Source organism: Ursus americanus, chromosome 27 (genome assembly GCF_024610735.1).
Source record: "Ursus americanus isolate L20-20 chromosome 27, mUrsAme1.1.p, whole genome shotgun sequence".
Lineage (NCBI taxonomy): Eukaryota > Metazoa > Chordata > Mammalia > Carnivora > Ursidae > Ursus > Ursus americanus.
Window position 1 is genome coordinate 28721503 of NC_142153.1, and position 19596 is coordinate 28741098.

Genomic DNA, 19596 nt, shown 5'->3' on the forward strand with positions numbered 1-19596 from the left:
AGAGCGAGGTTTGGTAATTAGATATTTGTCTTGCCATATGGTAAGACCCCAGTTGAAGATCTTTTAGGCAGTTAAGGGAAGGTCAGATGCTTCTCTTGCACCCACAGGGTCTTGATTGCTTTCAGCTCAATGTAGTCCACATGCCAAAGTGGCATATTCTGGGGACAATTGTTAGGAACATTTCTGACTTCTGTATACTCCCTTCCACTCCACTTTCACCTTTTGCAAGGACTGTCAGAGGGGGCTTCCTGCACCAGCTTCACCAGGACCATTTCACAATTCATCCTTCAGGCAGTGGTCAAAATGGCCTCACTGAAACACAGATGAGTTTGTGTCACTGCCCAGCTGAAATCCTCTGAAGGTGTTCTGAAGTATATAGTATAAAATCCAGACTCTTTACCATATTTCTGAATAAAACCTTCTCTAATTACCTCTCAGTCTTTACTTTAGATGGCACCCTGTTCGCAGCCCCTTGGCCTTTGATCAGTGTTTTCCTGACTCAGGTAGGACCTCCTTCTCTCCTAAAGGTGTTTTCCAGGACCTCTGGCCTGAGGCCTGGTGCTAAAGTACTGAAGCATTAACAGAGGTCCCCCCCTGCCTTAATTTAAATAACTCTCCTCATTTTTTCCTTTCTTTTAGTAGTTTGTTCTGTCTCTTTGTAACACTAATTACAGTTTTTACAATACACAATTGTATATTTGTTTCTGAGCCAATCTGTCTCATCAAGAAGTAGTAAAATCTCACTAGTAGGCTCTAAGGTTCAAGAGGAAAAGGAAAAGCTCAGTTTTATCCACTACTGTTGACACCATGCTTTATACCCATCCTGGCACATAGTAGATAATAAATATTGTCAAGTGAATGAAGGAACAGATTGTTCTTATTCGTTGTTTGGCGGGATGTGTGAAATACATCTTAGATATGCCCCAAAGTCTCCCATTGAACAATGTTAGATGCTTTCTGTAGAACTATTTGCTTCACTAATCGTTGTGTAAAAGGGGGCACCACTACTGATCCCCAAATGCATTTCTCCAAAACGTCTATCTGTTCCTCAGTATGAAGAATATATTAAGCATAATGATATTTCTCTTTTCTACTTCACATAAATGCAGTAATGCTCAAGTTAGATAAGTTGAATACTGTCAAATTAGGGGATATTTATTCTTGTCATTAACAAAATAGCTGTTTGGAATAACCTAAAACTCATCACAAAATGTGGCTGAGTTTATTCAGAACTTTAACAAATGTAAGGATTTAGAATTTTACAGATATAACTTACATGAATGTGTGTCTGAGTAACTAGATACGTTATTAGGGCATTGCATATAAGTTTAGTTTCCTGATCTTTAGGGAAAACACACAGAAACCACAGGATAATTCTTCATCCAAATATAACTCTTTTATAAGTATCTATATTAATGGTTCTAGAGAAAATCTTAGTTGAAAATAAAATTCTACAAATCCTTGTAAATAACAAAAATACCTACATAGGCTTTCATAGGCAGTTACATACCCTAAATTTTCACATTTATAATTTTCATCAAAATAATGTGGTCAGTGAAAATATTCAAAATTAAAATATAGTACTTACACATTATAAACTTAAAGTGAAACATTTTCTTACTGTTTAAATTATGAACTTAATAAATCCACATACTGAAATTCAGTACTGTGGTAATTTTTGAAAAACTTTAAAATTATACCTTTGATAATACAATATTTTCCATTTCCCATAAATAAGTGAATGTAACATGAGAGCTATGATATTCAAGGTAGTGGGAAGGAAGAAAAATGCCCAAGAAAAGTCTGCTCTACCTGGTGGAAGAACAGGAAAGGCACAGCCAGACAAGAGAGGAAATATTTAGTCAATACTCATTCTCCATCCAAACCTTAAAAACTTGTGGCCATACCCTCCCACTGAATGCAAAGACCAAGTGGAAAGCTTTCTAAGCTACCTCAGATGCCCCAGCCCTCCCCACTGGCTAGTGTCCAAGAAGGCTGTGAGGCAGCATCAGTGACACCGCCTGGGAAATTGGACCCCACCCCACCTGGTGGTGATGAGCGCCCTCTCTTGCTGGAGTAGTACTAAAGGACACATACTTGGGAGTCAGAAATGTCACCATTCCTCAACTATGACAAAACCATCATCCCTCTACATGTCAGTGGAGGCCACATAGGAAGCAGTAAAGAAGTGCTCCCTGCTCTCCCAGCTAGACATGTATCAGTGGAGACCTAAAGGCAAGCTGGAATTCCCACATTGCCCAGCAAGGACCCCATTTACCTGCTTTTCCATCCCCACCTGGAGGTAGAGGTGGGACCTCCCTTCACCTACTAGAGTGCTGTTAGATAAGGCTTAGAAAAACATAAGATTTAAATAAGAGCCAGAGTTTTACGAATGAGTTAATGTTCACAATGTCTGGGTGTTAACGCAGTATCACCCATCATACCAAGAAATGGGAAAATACCAAATTAAATGAGATGAGACTATCAATAGAAGTCAGAGCCAAGGTGACACAGGTGCTAGAATGCTCTAAGATTCTAAAGCAGCCATCATCAACAATTATAATGTAGGTGAGCATTTTATTATATTATGCCTAGGAATCTGCATAAATAATTAAAAAATAGGAAGTCTCAGCAAAGAAATAAAAGATACAAAGAATAACCAAATGGGAATATTAGAACTAAAAAATACAATAAATGAAATAAAAAGAAAAAAAAAAAACCCAGGAGATGGACCCAAAAGCAGAACAGGGAGGACAGAGGAAAGTACCTCTTTCCTCCGAGTCTAAGATAGAATGATAGAAATTACCCACTTTGAAAAACAGAGAGAAATCATGCTTTAAAAAAATGAGCTGAACCTCCCAGGCCATGGACTGAGTCTCTCAGACCATGAACTGAGCCTCCCAGACCATGGGACTGTAACAAATGACCTGACATGTCTGTCATCAGACTCCCAGAGGAAGAAAAAGAAGATGGAGAGGCTGACAGAGTGCTTGAAGAGACATGGCTGAAAGCCTCCCAGATTTGGCAAAATATGTAAACCTAACAGATTCAAAATGCTAAGTGAACCCCAAATACCAGAAACCCAAATAAATGCACAATAAGGCACATCATGGTGGAGTTTTTGAAGAGTAAAGGAAAAGAAAACAAGTCCTGAAAGAAGCCAGGCACAAACAACGGATCACCTATAGGGAAATAAGGATTCTAATGACAGTAGATTTCTCATCAGAAACCCTGGTGGGTAGAAGGAAGTGGAACAGCGTTTTTTAAAGGCTGAAAGAAAATAACCCAGAATTTTATAGTTAGCAAAAAATATTGTTAAAGGTCTTTTATCTAATAGGCTTGTAGTGAATAATAAGTGACATGATTTCTATATTATCTGCCTCTGATGCCTTTCTTATTAGACTATACCAAATTCACTGTTACTTGGCTACAACATGATTATAAACACAAAACAAATTCAGGCACAAATATTTTAAAGTAGAACCAAAATATAGATGGCAATTTGGAATATTCTTCTATTAGAATTCTTTTTTTAAAAGATTTTATATATATATATATATATATATATATATATATATATATATATATATATATTTATTTATTTAGGAGAAAGAGAGAGGGAGACCACAGAGGGAGAGGGAGAGGGAGAAGCTGACTCCCCACAGACAGGGAACTAAAGTGGGACTTAATCCCAGGACCCCAAGATCATGACCTGAGCCGAAGGCAGACGCTTAACTGACTGAGTGCCCTCTTATATTAGAATTCTTAATTAATTTTTATATGTGTATATATATATAAAGTGACATGCATGTACATATATTTTAATTAATAGAAAATTCTTATATGCTTAAATTGTATACTTATAACCCCTCAAATCCATTGTCTACATTTGAGACACTGGCTATGTCACTGCATCGTTCCTCATTATGCTTTAGACGGAATGTATGAGGGATTTGCATTGTTCTCTTGCAATGCAGGTCCTCTTCTGTCCCTCTTAGCACATCTTATTCTTTACAGAGCATTTCATGGGCTCTTGTTCCTGAGCTTATCAGTGGTCCTTCATTTTTGGTTATGCTCCTTTTGTATGTGATGTTCAACTAAGTTTTTTGGTTATAAACTTGGTACCTATCAGGTTTCTTGCATATCCTGTTTCAGACATTTTTACTTAAACATATCTCTTACCTTAACCAAACCATAGGAATCTCTACTGCAGGATACTATTTTTATTCCAGGCTTTACAGTATGGGTGATTGATCTGCCTCTGGGTTTGCCTTAGCCTTATGAGTGGGGGCCAGATAATGAAAAGGTAGACATTCCATTTTGAGATAATAGGATATGAGATAGGATACTGATAGAGTATGAAGCAGATGTTTAAATGAGTGGACAACACTTAGTCACCAAACAAATCAGGGCTGTGTAAAGAAAGAAGTGAGTGAAAGATTCTGACCTGACTGACTGGGAGAAAGTTTGTCAGGTCAGCTACAGTGAAGGTCAGGTGACAACCCCAGGACCTGCACACATTTAGCTTGAGATGTGGGCATTGCTCAAGTGGACCGAGTGAGTATCAAGCCATGGGAATCATCAGCCTAAGGCAATAATCAAAGCCCAAGAATCACTTAGCTCATTGAAGGGAAAAAAAAGAAAAAAGAGAAAGAAAAAAAAAAAGAAAAGAAAGCAAAACAAATGGTACAGTGTTGAAACTTGGACAGATAGCAGAAAGAATAGGAGCCATTGTAAGTTATAGGGAACAATCATTTAAAGAAGTTGGAAAAAATCAGAGAAGTGTTTAAACCTACAGAGACAACAGTGACTATTGTTTGGTCTTAAATACATAAAGAAAAAATCCCAAGTAGGGTTCATATTATAAAAGAAGAATAGGACACGGGACAGTGGAGTAGCTCTTCCATTTATGTATCTGAAGCCAAAATGTTGAATAGCTCATGAGATATGTAATAGAAATTACTACTGATTTCCTCTTTGCCCTCTTTAATAAATAGATTACAGGAGTTAATCCTTGCAACTCGTATTTTTCTTTGGAAAAGAAATAAGTATAAATGATGATTGTATATATAACTACTACTACTAATAATAATGCTTTCTTATTTATTGAATGCCTACATTGTATAAACCCAGTGGTAGTTGTTCTGTATACATTATCATTGACTCTGCACAATTACCTCTGAGGTGGCCATTATTAACCTGAAAGCAATGAGACAACATTTATTAAGTCTTTTAACTAAAATCATAGAGCTGGCAAATGTCAGGGACAAGAACTAATACAGAAATATGACTTTAAAGTCTGTGTTCTTTGACAGAAGATAATTTTAAAGGATAATTATGTGGTCATTTGCCTAGGTTGTCTGGGAAATATAATGCTATATTAGTATAATTTTTAAAAAAATGAAGATTTATTCCATTTAGCTATAATAAAAGTAAGAACCTACCGCATACTTTGAAAGTCACATGCATTTAGCTCATTGACATTTAAAAAGTGCTCTAAAGAATATCTGCCACCTAGTAATCATACAAAAGTTTTGGAAGGAATGAATGAATGAGTCAATACTAGATGTTAGTGGGAGGTTCCTTTATCCCATGAACCTAAATTTCTAAGTTTGTTAGGATTATACCATTTATCTTCATTAAATCAGAAGTGTGAGGATGTCGTGGTTGATTGATTGCCAACCTTTATTTTAAGCCCCGCCAAACAGCCTACTGTTAAGACAGTCTAGAGAGGCTAAAACCCATAGCTCAAGGCCAAATACAGATTCCCAGTTGTTGTTCAGATGACAGAAAGTGGGTCTCCTTAAGTCCTTGGAATCAGGGTTCATGTGTGAAATAAGCTTTCAGATTTAGGAGAAGTAGTCAGAAAGCGTTTCTTTTTTGGCCTCCAGCATATGAATCCCTTTAAGGTAGGCTTTCATGGGTGTCTGTAGAATGTCACCTGCCAAAGAAATGTCATTTCATTTGGTGCTTACTCTGAACAAGAGCTAGAAAGTAGCTGGACACCGGGCATGCTTCAGCGAGCAGGAGAGAAATTTAGGTTTGCAAGAATGAACAAATGATTATTTCTGAGAAACAAACTGAGGATTTCAGAGGGGAGGAGGGTGGGGGAATGGGATAGGCTGATGATGGGTAGTAAGGAGGGCACGTATTGCATGGTGCACTGGGTGATATACGCAACTAATGAATCATCAAACTTTACATCAAAATCTAGGGATGTACTGTATGGTGACTAACATAAATAATAAAAAAATATTATTATAAAAAAAATCCAAGAGGAATTGGTGAAGAGACAAGAGATTGGTGATCCCAAGAGATCCAATTGCAAAGGACATTCACTGCATTCAATAAATTAAGATGAACATTTTGCAATTCCTTGATACATTGCCTCAATAAAGCAATAGCTTTGGAAAGCCAGAGGTTACTAATTATTTTAAGTACTTTGTCCAGAATCATGTCTATATGTCCAAGTTTTTATCCTCTACCTACTGCAAATATTTATTATAGTATGCTTCAAATATATATATATATATATATATATATATATATATATATATATATAAACATATGTATGTATTTTCATATATATATATACACACACACACACACTCTGCATATGTATTTTTTTAGGTGGTTGAAATAGCTGATTAGACATGTAAGCGCAAGAGAAACTTGAGTACTTGGACTTTCCAGAGGTTTGATCTTTATCAGCCACTACATTAAAAATTTTTTTTTATCTCTATGATAATTTTCCATTGCATTTATTGAAGATCGTGCTAAAGAAACAAAGAACAACAACCAGAAGACTCAGAGGGAACCACAGGTAGTTTAGTGGGCTCTTGTAGAATTAGAAGGTGGTCTCAGTTGGGAGTCACAGGTCTGCTCTGTGGCCCCATGTTCTACACATAGTCGTTCTGATACCCTAGGCAAGTCGTTTTCTCCTTCTGACCCTCAGTTTTCCTTATCTGTAAAACTATAAGTTCATATAAAGTCGTTCAACCTATTCTTCCAGCTCTAACATGCTACATGTGTTTTCTCATTGGAATCAATGTGGAAACATTTTTAAATGACCCAAATTTAAAATCCATAAGGTGAATAATATATTAAATATTCATTGGGTAAAGGAAGGCCATTACTTTAGTTATTGGGAACTTCTCTTTGACAAGGACACCTGAATTTGGTATGTGTCATTGGGAATAACTCTCCATCTCTTTGTCCTACCTTACTATTTTGTTTCTTTATTGTAACTTACAGTCATGTTACTTGAGAGGTGTTTTTTTGTTTGTTTGTTTTGTTTTGCTTTGTTTCTTTATGTCTCATAGTAGGTAAGTCTGGATCAGAGCTAGGAAATTGAAGAAGGGAGTGTTTACACGGAACTCTCCCTTCATCTTCCTTGTCTTTAAAACATATCTGCTTCCTTCATGCCACTTTCTTATGTGGCCTCAACACTGAGAACAGGCTTGCTTAGCACCTGTAGGACTGAGCTCTCTGCTTTAAGTACCCTCCCTTTCTCCTCCTGGATTTTAGTTCCTCAAGGGCCTGTGTTCTGATAGGTATTTTATAAGATAACAGATAAGATGATCATAGAAGCATTGATCATCTTGGCTAAGTCATTTGCCTTTTATTAGCACTGCCTGGTGCTTTAAGGAAAACCAGTCATGGCGGGAGGGGAAGGTGCACACGAGGGGAGGTTAGACCGTTGACTTCAGCTGTGATTCCTGAGAAATCTCAGCACTAAGGCGTCAGTAGATTTTGTGATGGTAAAGCTGCTGTTCCGTCCTTTCTTTGCAATAGTGAATGAAGTGGGAGGCACCGAGCCTGGCCATCTGAGAACACACCTCAGTGTGTTTAAACGGTTTGACAGCAGTCAGACTTAGCTTCTGGGATCATAATCACACAGGCATTTTATTCTGAGCAGTTTTCCATGGCTTCTCCTTAACCCTCAAGAGCCTTAAGACTTTGAAAATGTGTCCCTTATCCTACACATTAGAAATATAAATATTTAACAGTTTGTCTCTGCACTGGAGAGGAACAGTAGGAACCGAACAAGGAAATACCATAAAGTCTTGTAAGAATAACTGCATTTCTGCCATTTCTTTCCAGCTGTGTCCTGTGGCATCCCCGAGTCCCCGGGGAACGGTTCATTTATGGGCAACGAGTTCGCGTTGGATAGTAAAGTGACGTATGAATGTAATGAGGGCTTTCAGCTAGAAGCTGGCCAGCAAGCAGCCGCCGTGTGTCGGGAAGACGGATTATGGAACAACACAGGGAAGCCCCCCACGTGTAAACGTGAGTGTTCCAGGGCCTTTGCACGTCTTGGCCGATTTAATTTGGAGTGAGATTCATGGGTGAGAACTCCAGATTCCAAAGCGTGGAGACCCTCTTCCACAGCATGTGAGGCCTTGGTCGCTTGCATTGTGGTAATAGTAGAGCCAATCTACGTTTGAGAATGCTAAAAAAAAAATTAAAAAAAAAAAGATAAAAAAATAAAATCAATCTATTCCACAGAAAATGCTCCAACCATATAAGATAAGCTCATCCTTCTTGAAAGTTGGTCAAATAGAATCACACTGTCATGTTAGGATCTAGGCTGTATGATTTATACAGCAAACCTCAACCATGCTGTCACTTTCAGTTTGGTTAGATGAATTCGAGAGGATATTGAGACACGTAGCCTGGCGATAGCAGTCTATGCAAAATATTAAGACATAATTCAACCTGAGTTTCCTATTCACCTCCCACCTCTTTATAAATTCCTCGAGGTTAAAGGTAGTGCCTTGCTTCTCTGTGTCTCACCTACTCTACGTAATACATTGGTGCTCCTTAAATGAGTCACTGATTTGTGAAGAGTAGGTTTTCTGGAAAGCTCTTGATGGTATATAATTATATCCTTGTAAGTGTCAGAAGTTTGGGCCCATGCTGGAACTGTAGTCTTAAAAAATAATAATTAAGTCCATAATGCAGAGCCAAAGAGAGCAAAAGTTCACACACACACACACACACCACACACACACACGCACGCGCATGCATAAGGTACACCACGATTTTCTTTGTATCTATATCAAAACTAGCCTCAAACTGGAAATCATCTAACTACCTGGTTTCTAAAAATTAAAAACTATATAATATTTCTGCATAAACTATTTTCACTCTTGTGATATTTGAAAAATGTTTCCACATGATCTTCAATTATAAAACTAGTTTATTGACCTCTTTTTGTGTGTAGTATTTTGGTTGTGTTAAAATTATTTAAACTTCTTATCTATGAACACATTAATGTTTACAGAAATAATTGACTTTCCTCCATAGTTCTTGTTTTTCCTATGATCATTTTCATCTATTTATTTATTTTATTTTGCAGATAATTATTGCTTTTCCTGAGAGGCAGTGAGATACAATGGAGACAATAGTAATATTTCCCACTTTTTTATTTAATAAAGTATTATTTTATTATAATTAAGAATAGTACAGGAAGCTAGAATAATAAGATACATCGGTAGGTTTTTAAGTTCAATCCTAGATAAAATCATTCTCTCAAAATGAGAGCCTAACCCCACACATGGCAATAACACTATGTTTTGGGCTCTTTTTTTATTTTATTTTATTTTATAAAGTTTGTAGGAATCATTCAAGGATTAACTTCTTTTTTTTTATTTTAAAGATCTTATTTATTTGACAGAGATAGAGACAGCCAGCGAGAGAGGGAACACAAGCAGGGGGAGTGGGAGAGGAAGAAGCAGGCTCATAGCAGAGGAGCCTGATGTGGGGCTCGATCCCATAACGCCGGGATCACGCCCTGAGCCGAAGGCAGACGCTTAACCGCTGTGCCACCCAGGCGCCCCTGGGCTCTTTATAATGAGAACAATTGCCTATGTGTTTAAGACACCGCTCACTTTGCACACAGCTTAGAGGTTGTGGTGAATAATCCTTGTCAATGTAAAGTGTCTACTATGGACCATACATTTCAAATAGCTTATCTCTAAATCTCCTGACAGTTCTGAAAAGGGAGGACGCACAGGACCTTCCCAATGAAGTAAAAGCCACTAGTCTGCAGAGTTCAGGTTGAATTCCATTCTCTCCAGTTCTAAATCCAGTGCCCTTTTCGTTATGCCAGTGATTCAGCACCCTGGTTACGCATAAAGTCATGTAGGGAGCTTTAAATATTACTAATGTCCAGGTCTGACTCTCTGAGATCCTGAGTTAACTAGTCTTGGATGGAAAACACATCAGTGATTTTTTGTTTTAAGTTCTCTGGGTGCTATGCTTAAAATGTCAACTATGTGCTAGGTTTTAAAGGCAAAGCCATTTAAAATGTGTATAGTGTCTGAGAGAGACCTGATAAATGACAAGGTAACTGTGTAAATGATGTAAATGTCATTTTTATTCTCACATCATTTTTTAAAATAGACTTTGTCTTTTAGAACAACTTTAGGTTTGTAGCAAAAATAAGCAGGAAGTACAGAGATTTCCGATATACTCCCTCCCCCCCCCCATTATCAACATTCCCCACCAACAGATGGAGAGGTTCATTCGTTACAAGTGATGAGCCTATCTTGATACATCATTATCACCCAAAGCTCAGAGCTTACATCGGGGTTCACTCTTGGCATCATACATTCTGTAGGCTTGGACAAATGGATAAATACATATATCCACCATTATGGTATCATACAGATATTTTCTCTGCCCTAAAAATCTTTGTGCTCTGCCTGTTATCTGCCCCCCCCACTCTGCCCCCCTCAATGCCTAGTACCCAGGTGTTGATCTTTTCCCCTGTCTCCATAGTGTTGCCTTTCCCAGAATGCCATATAGTTGGAATCATACACTATGCAGCCTTTTCAGACTGTTGTGGGTTTGTTTGTTTTTTTTTTCACTTAGTGACATGCATTTAGGCTTTCTCTATGTCTTTTCATGGCTTGATAGCTCATTCCTTTATGGTGCTACATTTTATTTTGTTGTCTGGGTGGACCAAAGTTTATCCATTCCCCTACTGAAGGACAGCTTGGTTACTTCCAAGTGTTGGCTCTTATGAGTAAAGCTACTCTAAGCATTCGGGTGCAGGTTTTATGTGGGTATACTTTTTCAACTCCTTTGAATAAATACCAGGAAGTATGATTGTTGGGTCGTATGGTAAGGGTATGTTTAGTTTTCCAAAGTGGTTGCGCCATTTTGCATTCCCCCCCAGCGAGTGAGAGTTCCTGTTGCTCCACAGCCTCGTCAGCATTTGGTGCCATCGGTGGTGGGGATCTTAGCCGTTCTAACGCATGGGTGGGGGTATCTCCTTGTTGTGATTTGCACTTCCCTGCTGACCTATGCTGTAGAGCATCTTTTCATGTGCTTTTTGTCATTGGTCTACCTTCTTTGATGAGGCTTATATGTAGGGCTTTTGCCCACTTTTCATCAAGATGTTCACTTTATTGTTGAGTTTTAAGAGTTCTTTGGATGTTTTGGCTACCAGTCCTTAATCAGAGACCCCTTTTCCAAGCATTTCCTCCCAGTCTGTGGCTTGTCTTCTCCTTCTCTTGATGGTGTCTTTCACAGAGCAGGAGTTTTCAATTTCAATGGAGGACAAGTTATCAATTAGTTCTTTCATGGAACATGCCTTTGGTGTTGTCTTTATACAGTTATCCCCCCAATTAAGGGTCTGGATTTTCTCCTATGTTACCTTTTAGGAGTTTTATACTTCACATTTGGGTCTTTGGTCCATTTTAAAGTCATTTTCGTGACAGGTGTAAGGTCTATGCCTGTCTTCATCTTGGCATGAGGACATCTGGTTGTTCTAGTGCTATTTGTTGAAAGTCTATCTTTGCTCCATTTGTATTGCTTTTTGCTCCTTTGCCAAAGATCAGTTTACTATGTGTTTGGGGATCTATTTCTGGGCTTAATAGTCTGCTGCATCAATCTATGTGTCTTTTTTTTTTTTTCCAGTACCACAGTGACTTCACACTTTTGTTTTTATTTGGTTAAAACAGAATATAAAATGACACTTTTTAAAAAAAATGTGTTTAATATGAATGCAACAATTTGGAAACTTAACCAAAAGAATATTTTACATTTTCCTACAAAATCAGTCTTGTTTTTGGTTGCAAACAGTTCTAGGGACATAACTGATTTTAGTAAAAATGCCCTGATGGACACAGATTACTTACATAATTTTTAAAGCTATAGGGAAAGCTTTAAAGCCATCATTTTTCCTAAAGATAATCCAGCTTATTGGGGATCACAGACATATAGTCTCAGTAGCATTTTTTTTTTTGCATTTTATTTTAACAAGACATTATCTTTGGGTTAGTTGGAAGCTTCCTTGCATATGTGCCTTTTACCTCCCAGATTGATGCAGTGAGCGAGAACCATTAGTATGTCACTGCAATGTTGAATTATTTCATCCTGAACACGTGCCGCACAGAATGCCTTGCCTGTAAGCGCAAACTATTTTTTATGTATGAGCCATATTCAAGTGTTAAGGCCACACCTCATTGGGCTAAGCGATTATGCACACCCAGATTTTTAGCCCTGTTCTACAGCTTGGTCTCCAGAATGCCAATGCAAGTGGTTTCTAATTGGCAATAAATGGGTCGCCATCATAAAACTCCAACATAAAGAGCCAACTATGCCAGAATTAGGAGGAAAAGAGGCACAACATAGCTTTCTAACTCCTTAGTTGGGAAGAAAGAAAGAAAGAGGCAGAGCATTTCCAAAAGAGGGAAGTGGACAAAATGCCTTGGATCCCATGGAAAAAGTGGGTGAGATACCCCAGTGGGCACAGGGAGCCAAAGAAACGGCTGGTATGGGGAGGTGCTGTACATGCCTAGCTCATCCACCCAGCGTTGGGTGACCCGGGCTTTGTGAGGACCTCTGGCTTACAACTACTGGCACAAGAAGATTGATGAGATAAGCCTTTGCCCTTTGGAATCCACAAGTGCAAGGACCTTAGACAAATGGCTGATGCAATCAGAATAGGGAAGAGATTAGATGTTGATGGGGTCCCACGGATGCTCAGGCTGGGACCAGCCTTTACAGAGGAGGTGGCATTTTGCTGGGATGAGTGCATGGTCCCGGGAAATAGTGGTAATAAGCGGACCAGTTTCTTGAATGGTCACTATAGACATTGGACCACGTCAAACGTGTCTGTGCTTTACATCATTCAATTATAATAACAATCTAGTAGGGAAAGTATTGCTTTTCTTATCTTACTGATGTAATGAGAAGCAAATAACTGAAATAGATCAAATCCACAATTTGCAACCGAGTAAATGTGATTGGTCATTGTAAAAACACTGAGGGAAGTATTTCATTGCACTGAACCCGCCGTGTTGGAGGTCCCCTGTTGCCCCAGGGAAAGCTCTATGGTGACACTGATGGGTTGGGTGCTTTGGGCATTTTGAAAGCAAGAATTGTGTGACACTCCCAGGACCTGCCTGGGGAGGTGCTCCGCTGTACTGCAGTGTGAATTCAAAGCTCTGTGCAAGGGAAGGGGCAGAGACAGGGAGAAGATGCTGAGATCGAGCCCCACGCAATCAGGAGTCAGAGCTTAACCACCAGGCACCCCGATTAATCACTCTTTTAAGACCAGTCCTGGACACCCTATTATCTTCCAAGCTGGATTCCAAAAACTTGACACAAATTGCCCTGTTTAACTCTATGCAGTTGTCCCACTGGACAGATGAGAACCTCAGAGGGATTGGTTGGGAAAGTCGGTCGGTGTCACAGACGCAATAAGCGACCAATGGGGATTTGGTTCCACGAAACCTAGGGAGAAAGCTCCTGCTCCCAACTTTTATTCCCTTCTGCCCCTAGGAATCTCATGGCTTGTGAGTCTCGTGTGTGATAAAACTGAGCCCAGAGACAGGAAGAGAGGTGCTGCTATACAGCCCAGCATGTAATTCATTCTGGGAAGCATTAGCTAGCTGATGGTGAGGGAGCCACCTTTCATTTGAGGCTATGTAGTGGAACCAAATGACTTCAAGGATGAGGTACATTCACGTCTATAATTTTCTAGAAAAATCAGGAATGAGAGGCCTTTGGCAGTGCGAAGCCGAATGTTACATCAATTAAGAGCACTCTTCTGTGCCTATGTGAAACGTTATATTACACACAGAATGTGGCCCGATTTATACATGCTTTTGAATTTTTCTGCCTCAAAATACATATTGTAAACGGACCATTGCTTTAAAGTTACAATTAAAAAATAAATCACAAAATTATTTCTTACATACAAATGAGGATCCCAGGATAAAGAAGTTATAGTATGTTCATTTGAATGGTTGTGAAATGGGAAAAAGCCAATTTGCATTTTAAAGCTTTTATTGATACTGCTATTCAGTAACACAGACAATACATAGAGTTTTTGTAACAAAATAGAAAATCAACCCCAAATTTTCTATCATTTGAAACTTTCAGGTATTTCTTGTCTCCCTATTGTCTGTTAGATTTTATAAAAGGGAGAAATGGACATTTTGTTTAAGTTCTTTGGTATTCAAAGATTGAAAAACTTTACATCAAAAACTAGGGATGTACTGTATGGTGACTAACATAATATAATAAAAATTATTATAACAAAAAAAATAAAATACATTTGTTTTAAAAAAAAAAAGATCGTGAAAAACAATTTAATCTTGATGGGGTGGTGTTTTCTTCGCTTAACTGAAATTAAAGAAATTGCACAGAGTAAACATAAAACTTTATCTCGGAGTCAGAAAATTTGGTGACTGTGGAACTCTGAAATGCGTATTTCCCCCGGGCGAGTTCCTCTGTGTACTTAGTTGGCATGACACAGTTTTCTTTCTTTACTGACTGCAGTTCTATGTAGATCAGTACCTGACTCTTAGGAGAACAGAAACTCTTCCGCTCTGATACATAGTAAATGTAAATGGTAAATAAAATCAGTTGGTGTGGTGGCAGGTTTACGGAAGGAAAGGCTGTAATAAATAACTGTTTCAGTGTGCGTGCAGCCCCATCCGGCAGATCTCCAAGGCAGGTGCCTGAAGCTCATTTCTTTTCATTTTAATTATTTACTGAGCCTGGATTTGGATCATTGAAGATAGGATTCATGCCGGTGGCATAATAGAACGAAGGAGGCTATTGGTATTAATGTATGGGTTTAACAGTTTGACCATATGATGAATAGATAGCATAATGTGCTTTGCATTTAGAAGAAAGGAAAACCATTAAAATTGCCCTCTAATGAAAAACGAATTCAAAGTCCTAGTCCCAATATACAGATTTTCTTTTTCAATCGCAGGTGTTAGTCAGTGAAGCAAGTTTGTCATGGACAATTTACCAGAGACCTACTATGCGCCAGGCACCCTGAGCACGTTACCTGATCAAATGCAATGTCTATGTGTTTTGGGAGAGGGAGAACAAGTTAAAGCCATACCAAATAGTTTTATATGACCTGTAAATAGCCCAAACATAGAAAAGCCAAGATTATATATAAATAAATTATCTAGCTACTTGTCTAGCTAGCTATGTATACATCAACATATATGTATGCATATGCATTCATCTGTATATAATAAATTTATACATATATGTACACATAATACACATATACATGTGCAATGCATGTACAAATACATGTGTATATATTTGTGTATGTTATATGCACACATATGAATACATGTATATAATATATGTACATATATTTATATGTATAAATTTATATTAAATATATGTATATATTTATATATCTGTAATGCACATATGGGCACTTATAAATATAAAAGAATATTGTTCCATGAGAGACTGTGGACTCTGGGAAACAAACTGAGGGCTTCAGAGGGGAGGGGGGTGGGGGGATGGGCAAGCCTGGTGATGGGTAGTAAGGAGGGCACGTAGTGCATGGTGCACTGGGTGTTGTACGCAAGTAATGAATCATGGAACTTTACATCAAAAACCAGGGATGTACTGTATGGTGACTAACATAATATAATAAAAATATTATAAAAAATAAAATAAAAGAATATTGCATATAAAATGTTTTAGGGATATATATTTATCCACTTAGTCCCTTAGAAAATGGACTAAAAATTGCTTACATTGTTGTCTTTATTGATTGCCCCCATTTTCAGAATAGAATACATTAGCACCTTGACAAACATCGTGTTATCCTAAATCATGTCCCTGAACCCCTGTGTGATGAAATCAATTCTCTCTCTGGCATCATTGAGTTTTCACTACGTGCTAGGCACCATCATAAGCATTTGGCATGCATTCGGTCTTTGAGTCCTTTAACAGACCTTTGAAGCACTATTACTATCCCCATCATACAGATGGGGCCTAGAGACCCCGAGAAGTGGAACCCCCCCCCCCCAAGGTTGTGCAGTTGGACCTTGGTGGAGTCGGGACTGAGGCTGTTTGTCTGGCACTGGCCCTTTCACACTTGGCCGCCAGGCTCTGCACCTGTGGCTGCTGTGAAGGGCCCGTCCTGCCTACACTGTGCATTTATGAGGGACTTCAGTTAAGACGTTCGCAAAGCCAATGAAGAAAAGTCCAGTCCCCACTTGATCTAAATACGTAATCATCATATGCGTATGTATTTAAAAAAAACATATTAAAGCTAAAAGGAAAAGAAAAGGAAATGTCTATGTGTGAGATAGGAGACATGAATCTATCCCTACCTCCCAAGTAAGCATGTTAGTTACAAGATTTGGAAAGATAGCCCGGACCGGAAGGTCAGTTCAGAGCCTTAGCTGGCGACATTGGCCGGAGACCCCTGCAGAGTCTCCTAGCGCCATGCTGCCCCACGTCCAGCCCGCCCGAGTCGTCCCAGGTCTCCTGCTGAGGAACACAGTCTGCAGGTGGATCTGAATCCATCCTCTGGCAGGGTTCTGATGTGTGAGGTGAGCCTACACAAGGTCATGAAACGTCTACTAGAAGCTTGGCCGGGTCCTGCTCCTTGATGTCGGGGCTCATCACTTTGCAGGACAGGTTCGGGCAGCTCTGTGCAAGGCGAGGAGGCGCCGTGGCCAGCCTGCAGAAGCCTCTTTCTGGGGGCCGCCAAGTAGTGCCCAACCTGAGCTACTGTACATTCTGCTGGGATGAAGTGCTTTCCGGCTGTACAGTAGGGTCGTGCAAACTTGATATTGTTATCGAAAATGTCGTTTTGGGTTCCTGATGCTCTGTCGGAGTTTACATAACATTTCAGATTAGATTCAGTCCTTTTCTTTAGGATGAGCTGCGTTTTACTCTATGATTTTTCTGCTTCTTTTATTTCATTTGCAAAGATTCTGAACGTGGCTTAGTCCAGAGTTTTGTGCTTTAACCGGAGTTGTGAACAGGTTCCCCTTGGCTCCGTGATAAACATGAGAAAGAAAAGTTTGCACTTAAATGCTCAGTGGTAAATCTGGGTCTTGTTTCACGTAGGTCATTTATGGTCCCTAAGAATTGGACTATGTTAGTGACTATAGTTTCTTCTCTAAGGAACACAAACTTGGCGGGGGCAGTTTGTCCATTTGGCTCATGGCTGTATCTTTATAAGTACTTGCAGAGTGACTAGCATGGCCCCTGTCAGAGAAGATGTGAGGAAACTATTTTCTTTCACAATTGTGTTTTAAGTTGCTGCCATGTAACCATAGTGACTCATGAACATGAGAGGTTTTCACCCTTTTAAACTGGATAGTTGAGCCTTTTCCCAGTCAAGTAGCCTGAGACGTGTGCCCGGTCAGGCAGGCTGCTGTCAGATGACCAGGGCTCTGCTCCTCATGTCTTGCTCCAAAATGCTTCTACACCTGGTTCGGACACAGAAAAAGCATGCACTTATTGAAATGCATATATACACACATGTATATATATACACAAATGTATATATACACACACATATATATACATATATATATGGTTTATATATATATATATAGTTTTGAGGAATTAATGTATTGGACACAATACTTTAAAGATCATTCTGCATATTCTAGGGGCGCCTGGTTGGCTCAGTTGGTTAAGCGTCTGCCTTTGGCTCAGGTCATGATCCCAGGGTCCTGGGATGGAGCTCTTCTTTGGGCTCCCTGCTCAGTGGGGCGTCTACTTCTCCTTTCCCTCTGCCTGTTGCTTCCCCTGTTTGTGCTCTCTCTCTCTGTCAAATAAATAAATATTTAAAAAATCTTGAAAGATCATTCTGCGTATTCTATACATAACTAATAATTATTCTATTCTGTTCCTTTGAACGATGAAGTTTATTAATTTTACTAAATATAAGTATATTGACATTTTAACTTTCATACGATGATTCTAAACCTAACGTTATGGGAAGATAAGAAGCTTAACACACATTTCTGTCTCTATGAGTTCTTGAAATAAATCTCCCCACAGAACGATGTGATGCCGGTTACTTCAAATGTTACAGTCATGTACCATCCAAACAGAATGTTTCCACAAATCCGTCACCCATACTGAAGTTTTTTGAAAAAGAAAATAACCTGATGCCACGTATGATATTATGAATGGAATTATAAGAATTTAGAAACAATTTAAGCATCTCTAGAAGGCAGTTTTCAGGTTTCAAGTTTCCCAGTTTAGCTCCTTCTCAAGCATGGTCATGATGCACTGTGTGAACCTTTATGCGTGGAGTCTTGGCACAAGGAATGTAGGTAAGAACAACTTATTTGTTCTGTACTGACGTCATCATAGTGCCAACAGAGTCAGAGGATGCCACTGACTCTTCACCCAGCACTGAATCTAGGGCCATGCCGTCTCACGCACCAGCTTCCCTTGCGCCTCCCTCATCCTTTCTACAGTAACGTGCACCACCAGCTTTCTGGAAGCATCCATGGCTGCCCACTCGTCTTTTATCTTCTCCCTTGAGATCTCCGCTGGTCTGTATCCAAAGTATTAAAGATTGAGGATCTGACCAATAAAGCAGGTATCTCCATCCATTCATACAGCATTTCCTATTAGGCTAACATCAGATGAATGGCCACTGGCTTAGACACCAATCCCTAGTTTGTATGGTTTATTTCCGTTTTAGAGCCCAGGGGTCCTCAGGCAGGGCTCTGGCCCTGCTCTCATGGCACTAACTATGTTATATATACAATCATTTTAGGATTTAAGGTCATGTTCATCATAACCTACAAATTACCCAGGAGACATTGTTAGACTCTTATTTAAAACAGTTCCCATTAGGGGAAATGGGAAAGAATATCTAAGCAAATGCATAAAATATTTTTAAGCAAACAATTTTCTTTCCACAAAAACTCTAACGATGTTCCTAATTATAGGAACTGACTAGTAGCTAGCTCAGTGTTGGCTCTCAGCGCACACTGAAACCATGACCTTAGAAAGCGGGAGCTGATAAAATGAACAAATAAAAACAAGACACGTAGCCACAGTAAGAAACTTTGAGGGATGTTTAGAATCAACTGAAAAGCCGACTTTCCAAAAGAGAGCCATTGGTGATGTCAATGCTGTGGATCCCTTTGTTGAAAGCACAGTAAATGAAATTGTGAAATACCAAGATTTTGTATTATTAATCTATACTTAGATTAGCAGCACTGTTTTCGTCCCATCCAGGGGTCCATTTAGACTCATTTAGTATAATTAAAAAGTAAGCCATTTAGGTTATTAAAAAAATAGCTCACTAGTGAACCTAGATAATAGAGC

The 19596-nt window shown here is 39.0% G+C and overlaps 1 protein-coding gene across 1 annotated transcript in view; it reads left to right on the forward strand.

Moving 5' to 3' along the window:
• Window positions 1-19596, forward strand: part of CSMD1 (CUB and Sushi multiple domains 1) — a 1039667-nt gene that overhangs the window by 927848 nt on the left and 92223 nt on the right. The window contains exon 48 of the mRNA XM_087856321.1: window positions 8104-8289. Coding sequence (XP_087712447.1) covers window positions 8104-8289 — 186 coding nt within the window. The remainder of the gene's footprint in view (window positions 1-8103; window positions 8290-19596) is intronic.